Source organism: Lacerta agilis, chromosome 18 (assembly GCF_009819535.1).
Source record: "Lacerta agilis isolate rLacAgi1 chromosome 18, rLacAgi1.pri, whole genome shotgun sequence".
Taxonomy (NCBI): Eukaryota; Metazoa; Chordata; class Lepidosauria; order Squamata; family Lacertidae; genus Lacerta; species Lacerta agilis.
Window position 1 is genome coordinate 291,835 of NC_046329.1, and position 8,617 is coordinate 300,451.

Consider the following 8,617-nt stretch of genomic DNA (forward strand, 5'->3'; position numbering starts at 1 on the left):
GGTTACAGCTCCCTGGCTCAAGGAACCTCCATTAAAGCTATTCTAAGGCTCCAATCTTCTGGGGCTTTTAAATTGTTCTTTAGGAGTAATTGCTTAGCCACCCCTGTGAATAAACAGTCTCCAAGCTCAACAAGTTCTTGAGCAAAGGGAGGTTGATCAGACCTAAAACTTTTTGTGACAGTTCCAGCAACCACCGCCCTGTTTCTCGCTAGGGTGGGTCCATCCTGCAGAAGCCAAAATGTGGTTTCTCGGTTCTGGGTGTGTAGCAACATCCCCTTCCTCTTGTTTTGCTGGGTAGGGCATATGCCACCGTGTTTTTTAGGGTCTTTGTGTTTTTTTCAGCACAAATACAAAAAGCAACCACAACAATTTGGTCACCTCACTTGTGCCGGGAGAGAATTGGATGCTGCAGCTGCCAGTGCTTGGGGGCCAAATCCATCAGAGCAGGTGAGCCTGGAAGAGAGGGGAGCTGGCAGCTATTTAACTTTTCTCCTGTCCATCTTTCCATTCATAATTATCCACCTGTCCACATAAGCTCCTGCTTCCACAATTGCACCCACCATGCATTCAAAGCTCATTCCGCCCAACCAGGAACTGCAGCTTCGCCTTCACAGAGTTACAATTCCCAACACTCTTAACCAAACTACAGTTCCCGGGATTATTCCAGGGGTGCGTGCTTTGAATGCATGATGTTTCTGCAGTCCCTCCCTTGCCTTCTACATCTGCAGTCCTGGTGACTTCAGAAGATGCCTTCTTTCACGACAGATTCTGCATCTAGACCAGTATTGCTTACTCTGACTGGCAGTGGCTCTTCAGGGTCACCTCTGGTTAAGGAGGTTCGTTTGCTGTTTGATCCTGGAGTTGCCAGGGATGGGATGTGGGGATGGATTTCTGCATGGGCTACCGCTCAGTAGGTAGAACGTGGGTTTGAGCCCCACACTGGGTGAAATATTCCTGTGTGGCAGGATGTTGGACTAGATGATCCTTGGGGTCCCCCCCCAACTCTACAATTCTATAATTCCTTTCCCTGAAAAAATAAGGATCCCAGTCCTCACGGTCCTATTAAAATAGGAAATGTAGAAAGCTGCCTTACAATGACTCAGATAATATCCTTCTGTATTGTCTCCACTGACTGCTTCTTTGCCATCTCCTGCTAAGTGATTCTTTGATAAAGGGAGAACCTGGGACCTTCTGCATGCAGGGCGCCTGCTCTTGCACTGAGCTCCGTGGCAGAGCATCTGCTTTGCATGCAGAAGGTCCCAGGTTCAATCCTGTGCATCTCCAGGAAGGGCTGGGAATGTCCCCTGCCTGAAGCTCTGGAGAGCCACAGCCAGCCGCTGTAGACAGTACTGAGTGAAGTGGTCCAGTGGTGGACTCAGAAGAGGGCAGCTTCCTGTGTTTCAATCTGAAACCGTCTTTCTTCTAGAATCACGAGGATTAGAGTCTTACTTTAGGGCAGAGGTGCCCAAGGAGGGTGGTACTGTTGGGGGGGGGAGCAGCATGGAGGGTTGGAAGTTTTAATAAATGTCTATCTCACTTTGGAAAGCTGGTCTCCGAATCAACTTTGTTGAATTAATGAAACCAAGTAATTCTAATTGGGTTTTGAATAAATGTGGTGGAGTCTCCTTCTTTGGAGGTCTTTAAGCAGAGGCTTGACAGCCATCTGTCAGGAATGCTTTGATGGTGTTTCCTGCTTGGCAGGGGGTTGGACTGGATGGCCCTTGGGGTCTCTTCCAACTCTAGGATTCTATGATTCTATGTGCACTTAATTGTAACTGTTCCAAATGTCATTGTGTTAGCTCAGTTGGCTAGAGCATGGTGCTGGCAAAGGCAAGGTTGCCGGTTTGATCCCCGTAAGGGACAGCTGCCTATTCCTGCGTTGCAGGGGGTCCCTTCCAACTCTACCATTCTATGAGATTATGCTCCTTCATGGGTTGTGTTGACTGCTCTTTTATGGGGTGGGGTTGTGGGCGCTGGGGGTGAGTTTATGGGACCAAGGAGGCGGTGGCCTGGAAATTTTTGAGAGCCGCTGCTTCAGGAGAAGGAGCATCGCTCAGTCTGACCCTATATTTCAGGGCCCCTCGCCTGCATTCATCTCCCACCTTCACTTGCCCACTTCTCTCCCTCTCTCTGCTGGGTTTCCAGGCTTTCCACATCCACCTACGATGCGTTACTTTGTTTAATGCCTTTTCTCCTTCATTTCAACACTAGGATCTGAGAACTGGGATGACGCACGTGGTTTGCTACTTGTGTTTTTTTCCCTTCCCGGCACCTAGAGCCTCAATTAAGACTTGCAAAAGTTGCAATACGCAAACCGTGAAGAACATTGCAACGCAAGCCTCTGCAGATGTTGAGAAACAGGACATGACTTCTTTTTTAACAAATAAAATTCTGCAATTTCTCTAAGGAGCTTAGGCCTATAGAGCACGTGTGTACCGTGATTCCTTCCCTTTGCTTTTATCTTCACAACAACCTTGTGGGGCAGGCCAGGCCAAGGGTGCTACTGGCCCACGGTTACCCAGCAAGCTTTGAGCCCATGGCCCCCTCCAGCTGCTTGTGGGATTCCATCTCCCAGCAGGCAATGGGACGGGAAGTGAGGGCTGTTGCATCTGACCACACCTGGAGGTGGCCACAGGTTCCCCATTCTGTGTTACAGAACCTCACCATGTTACAAAGGATTCTGGGATGTGCAATAGAGCTTCTGATGGTGGAACCCAGATGATCTCTCTCTCAACTAGTGCTGGCCCAATCATTTGATGGAAGGTGCTGGTTTATGGAGGGGGGGATGGCAGCCACCCTTCCACCCACCCACCCCATTTATATCATATCCCCCACCTTCCCCCCACTGTCAGTGTTAGAAATTCCCCCGGGCAACAGGTGCATTTTGCGACTGGCGCAAGGCCAACTGTGACCACGTGGAGTTCTCTGGGTGCCAGGTTGGCGACTAACATCTCCATCTGGCTGGTCCCTCCAGCTTTCTTAAGCAAGTAAGCAGAAGAGCTTATTCACTGCCTTTGTATCCCACTTTTTTTTCCTCCAAGAACATGGTCCACTCCCCTCCTCAGTTAACCCCTACAACAAACCTGTGAGGTAGGTTAAGGGGCTGTGACTGACTCACAAGGTCACCCAGGGAGCTCCGTGGCTGAGTGCGGATTTGAACCCTGATCTCCCAGGTCCTAGTCTGACCCCCTAACCACTACACCCCACTGGCTTCCTAAGGGCCTTCTGCTCTGGAGCAGCTCTATAAATTAAGGAGGCAAATAAATATGGGGGAAGCAAAATGTCACTTAAAGAAAGATCTGAAATATTTTCCTTGAAGCTTGAATTTGTTTTATTCTGGATTGTTTTATTTGATGTTTTAATGAGATTTTCCCTTTAAAATATAAAGCAGTATAGAAATGAAATGAATAATAATATTCACTGTAAAGAATATGGCGCATAGACATTCCTTTGTGGTGACCGTAACCTGGGAGCGGAAAGAGGCACGTGCCTTCACAGTTCTCTGTTCTGGGTGTTTGTGAGGGCAGATTAAAGACGCAGGAAGCTTTCTGGTCCCGCTTGCATCTGGTCTCTCATGCACACTCAAACACACTCTTCCTTTCCGTGGGTGGGCTTTTGTTTTAATTAAACAATTTGGACATAAAAAATAGACCAGGCTGCATTTCAGCCAATGCTGCGCAAAGGAGGCTGAGAAAAGTCTGAATTTACCATTTAAGCCACTGCATTTAGCAAATAACTGCTGCACTAAGAGAACAATATAAGGCAGGAACAATAACGCGAGGGGCATCTGCAGAGAAATGTTGCAGCGTGTGGCATCTGCTTACACACCACAGGTGGCACTTGACTGCCTTTCACTCAGTCTGCCCATTAATGAATATGACCATGTTAGTTCTATTCATTTCAGTTGGTATACTCTGAGCAAGACTTAGCTGAATGCCACCCCATACTGAATGGATCTACTTAAAGCAACAAAAACCATGTAAGCCTACGTCAAGGAAATAAGTAAAAAAAATGAATATTGTATACCACAGCACGAGTGGTGCTGTGGTCTAAACCACTGAGCTTTCCAATCGGAAGGTTGGTGGTTCAAATCCCCGCAATGGGGTGAGCTCCTGTTGCTCAGTCCCTGCTCCTGCCCACCTAGCAGTTTGAAAGCATGTCAAAGTGCAAGTAGATAAATAGGTACCGCTCCAGCGGGAAGGTAAACGGCGTTTCTGTGCGCTGCTCTAGTTCATCAGAAGTGGCTTAGTCATGTTGTCCACATGACCCGGAAAAACTGTCTGCGGGCAAACGTCGGCTCCCTCAGCCAGTAAAGTGAGATGAGCGCTGCAACCCCAGAGTCATTTGCGACTGGACTTAACTTTCAGGGGTCCTTTACCTTTTTATACCGTTTTATGTAAGCCACTTAGATATTTATTTGATTAATAGATAGATCTTGCTCCATAAATCAATAAAATATCAAAATGCATGGGGAACTAAAGGTCAGGTGAGCAGTTGTTGTTTCTCCACAGCTGTTTTTACCCCCTCTTAACAAAGCAATATCCTTTCTCCCACACCCCTTCCGCAGCAGCAAAGGAACTTCCTCTTCAATTTATTCCTCTTCATCCAGTGTCATGCACTGATTGACAGATGAGTAAGAACAGAAAACGTGTTGTGCTCTGCTCTGAAATGATGCCACCAGAACACGCCCCCTAAAAAAAGGCAATACCAGGAACTGCTAAAAGAAGGAGCACATCCTTAAAAAACAGGAAACATGCCCTCAGGTGACCTCTTTCTCATTTCAACAACCTCTCCTTTCTTCTCTTAATTTTGCAGAAATTTGGCCAAGATGGAACTCTGGACACCACTCTGGACCGGCCATGGACCATGGGTGGGGCTCTGGTGAAATTTTGGCAGCCATAGTGAGGTTACCCCTGCTTGCTTCCCAACCGGGTGCAGAGACTGAATGCGCTGCTGGTTCTTCTCACGTCTGAAACCTCCTTGTTTGGCAACCATCAGCTCAAGAAGACGCACAGACTTCTGACTTTCACCAGCACCACACCTTGTGTCCATTATTGTGAGATCCTAAGCAGTGGATATCGCTTTGCCTCCATCAAAGGCCGAGAGTGCTCCTGTGTTGTCTCAAACAAGTCTTCCCAAGAATAGGCCCAGTTTTGTTTCCGTACTGATCCATCAAGCAATTGAGGTCCCCCCAACTCCATCTAGAAGATGACTGACATGGAGCTCTTCATCTCCACCTCCTCGCCCTCTCCTTGGGCAGCCCTCCCCACGTCTGTCCCAGAGCCCCGACTTGCTTCCGCCCACCGCCCAGAACTCTGTTACCCAACGACGGATGCAAACCACGTCAACATCATCCTGTACCATTACAATTTCACAGGGAGGATGAAGAATCGCCGTCCCCAGGAGGACCAGATGAGCGTCCTGAAGATGGTCATTGTCGCTGCCAGCTGCCTCATCATCCTGGAGAACCTGGTGGTGCTGGTGGCCATCATCCGCAAAGTGCGCACCCGCCGGTGGGTCTACTCTTGCCTGGCCAGCATCACCCTCAGCGACCTCTTAGCCGGCACAGCCTACTTGCTCAACCTCTGCTTGTCAGGGAGCCGGACCTTCCAGCTGTCGCCCGCCATGTGGTTCCTCCGCGAAGGGGTCCTCTTTGTTGCCCTGGCAGCCTCCACCTTCAGCCTGCTGGTGACAGCCGTGGAGCGCTACAGCACCATGGTGAAGCCCATCGCCGAGAAGGAGTCCAGCAAGACCACCCGCCTGAGGGGCCTCCTCGCCTTCTGCTGGAGCCTGGCCATCCTCATTGGCCTCCTCCCCTTGCTGGGCTGGAACTGCATCTGCAACGTCTCCCGTTGCTCCACGCTCCTGCCCCTCTACGACAAGAACTACATCCTCTTCGTTGTGATCATGTTCAGCATCATCCTAGTGGGCGTCGTGGGCCTCTACGCCTCCATCTACTGCTGGGTCCAGAAAAGCGCCCAGCAGACCTTTTCTCGGTGCAGCCGGAAGAGGTCTCTGCGGCTGCTGAAGACGGTACTGGTGATCCTCTGCACCTTCCTCATCTGCTGGACCCCTCTCTTCATCCTCCTCCTGATAGATACCTTTTGGGGGAACACAGCCTGGGCTCCCCATAAAGTCTTTGGCTGGGTCTTGACCTTGGCCGTGACCAACTCACTCATCAATCCCATCATCTACTCCTTGGGGAGCAAGGAGGTGAGGAGGGCTGTCGTGGAGCTTCTCTGCTGCTGCTGCATCTGGGCTGGGGTGCGCGGCCCCCGAAATTGCCTCGTTGCCAGCGATATCCATGCCAGCTCTTCCACAGGCTCCTTGAGAGTGCGTGGCAGCTTCCGTAGCCCAGTAGCCTTCAGCAGGAGAACCAGAGAACCTCTCTCCAGCAATTCAAGTGTGCTGAGCAATGAAACTTCAGGGCTGCACCACACCCTGGACTAGAATCGTGACTCTCCTCCAGCACCACACCCTGGGCTAGAATCTCCACTCTTCCAGACATGAGGAGGGAGGAGAACCCTCAGAACTTGTCTAAAAGATTCTGTTGCGGATGTCTTCAGGTGGTTCAGAGGAAGACCAGAAACCTCAAAGACAACAGCACCATTCCTATTGCTGCAATGTATTTCCTGGATGTGTATTGTGTCTCGCTGATGTATATATTTTTAAAATTACATATATGCAAGTCTGAACAAGAAATCTATTTGATTCAGATTTTTCCACCAAGGGTGCATACCTTTGGATTGATGTGTGAATTGCTAATTCTTCTTTGCAATCAGCCGGTCAATCAGAAATGGTGGGTTATTTCCATTTTAACCATACCCATTGAAATTAAAGGTCTTGGTGTACTTACGTATTATACTTATACTTACTTATACTTAATTTAAATGGGTCTACTGTGAGTATACCTTAGTGGCATACAAACCCTATGATGTGATGGGATTTGTGTGATGGACTGACAGGCCCCCCTTGGCCACCAGGCAGGATGAACCTCCTGACACTCTTTAGTGAATTTCTCAGCCCTGTTTCCCTGACAATTCAGACCATTTGAGCCATTTTATAGAAAAGCTTAGCCAACGGACGTGTATTCAGAAGCTAGCTCTCTATCCAAGTTAAACTGCAGGGACAAGAAACCCAAGACCCTCTGGGGGGCGCTGCTGAGCTGCATTGGAATGCAGAGGTTGTTAGCCACTGATTGTGCCAACTATGGTTTGCCAGGCTTGTCTTGTCAGCAATGCTGCACATGATGCCGAGGCCCCTTCACCATAAGGACAGGGGTGCTGGACAGAGGGGGAACAAAAGCAGCCTTCAAAGCATGGCTTGTCTGTATGCTTGGGTGCTTAAACCATCTCTTGGGTTCTGAATTATGATTAACATTACATTTTAGGAGAAGGGCTGTAGCAAAGTTCCTCTTTTCCAATAAAAAGATCCCAGGTTCAACCCCTGACATCTGCAGCTGATCTTAGAATTGTAGAGTTGGAAGGGACCCTGAGCATCATCTAGTCCAACCCCCTGCAATGCAGGAATAGGCAGCTGCCCCATACAGGGCTCAGACCTTGGCATTCTCAGCACTGGGCTATTCCAGCTAGGGCTGGGGGAAGAGCCTCATCTGAAACCCGGGAGAGGAGGAAGCCAGGAGGAGCACACTGGCCAGGTTTGTTATAAGGCAGCTTTCCAAGGTCTGGCAGGGTGCTTTGCACTGAGCCCCAGAATTTAGGATAAGGACTTCCCCACCACCCAAAAAATAAATGAGGGAATGCTTGCATGAACTGGATAAAGACCTTCTAACACGATGCTGCTCACATCTAATGGAGGCATGAGCATCCTGAACTGTGCAATGTGATGCTTTGCTCTCCAACTCAAGGAAGGCAACAGACATTGCAGCACAGGGGCTTAGCATGATGGCCCCTACTCACGTGTAGCATTTACACACATACCAGCAGCACGCCCAAAGAGGGCTCCAATCCAGGCTTCTTTTTCTGCAGGCAAGGAGGAATCCTTCCATTGATGGGGAGCAGGGGCGGGGATTCTGCGAGTGGATGGGGGTGATTTTCACAGGTCACCACATCAACTGCCCACTGTTGGAGATTCATTCCCCGTGTCTACAGTCATGCGATTGTTATCTATCACATGATGGTGTATGTTTTCATTCCACAAAGTGGGAAGTGACAGAGGCAGGATGTTTGTCTTAATTGTGTTCCCTGAAGTGGGACTATTGTCCTTTGTTCTCTTCTCTTTGCTATCTGATGCTAGAGAGAGAGGGAGCCATGTTGCAGTGCTCCATGTGTGTTTATATGTAAATAAAGTAGATTAGCAAAAAATGCTGAGTTGCTGAGGTCTTGTTTACGCATGCTGTGAAGACTCTGGGGATCACTAAGTGTGCTGATGCTTCTTGGTATCAGTCACTGTGATGTTCAGGCAGAAGAAAGCTTTTGAAGCTCCTGAACGACCGACCAGCAGGGAGAGAACATGCCAGTCGGGCATGTGTCTCTGCCAGGGTCCTACACGAGAGTAGGATGCTGCTGCCATTGATGGGGGAGGGATTCTGCAAGCAGATGGGGGGTAATTTTCACAGGTCCCCACATCAGCTGCCCACATCACATAGAATCATAGA

At 49.2% G+C, this 8,617-nt stretch overlaps 1 protein-coding gene across 1 annotated transcript; it reads left to right on the forward strand.

Moving 5' to 3' along the window:
• The first annotated feature begins 4,984 nt into the window (after positions 1–4,984).
• S1PR4 (sphingosine-1-phosphate receptor 4) lies at positions 4,985–6,509 on the forward strand. The gene has a single exon (XM_033136855.1). The coding sequence runs from the start codon at positions 5,209–5,211 to the stop codon at positions 6,448–6,450; it is 1,242 nt and encodes a 413-aa protein (XP_032992746.1). The 5' UTR covers positions 4,985–5,208; the 3' UTR covers positions 6,451–6,509.
• Positions 6,510–8,617: the final 2,108 nt, after the last annotated feature.

Coding starts and splice junctions, on each gene's coding strand:
- S1PR4 (XM_033136855.1), top strand. CDS start 5,209: ATGACTGACATGGAGCTCTTCATCTCCACCTCCTCGCCCTCTCCTTGG.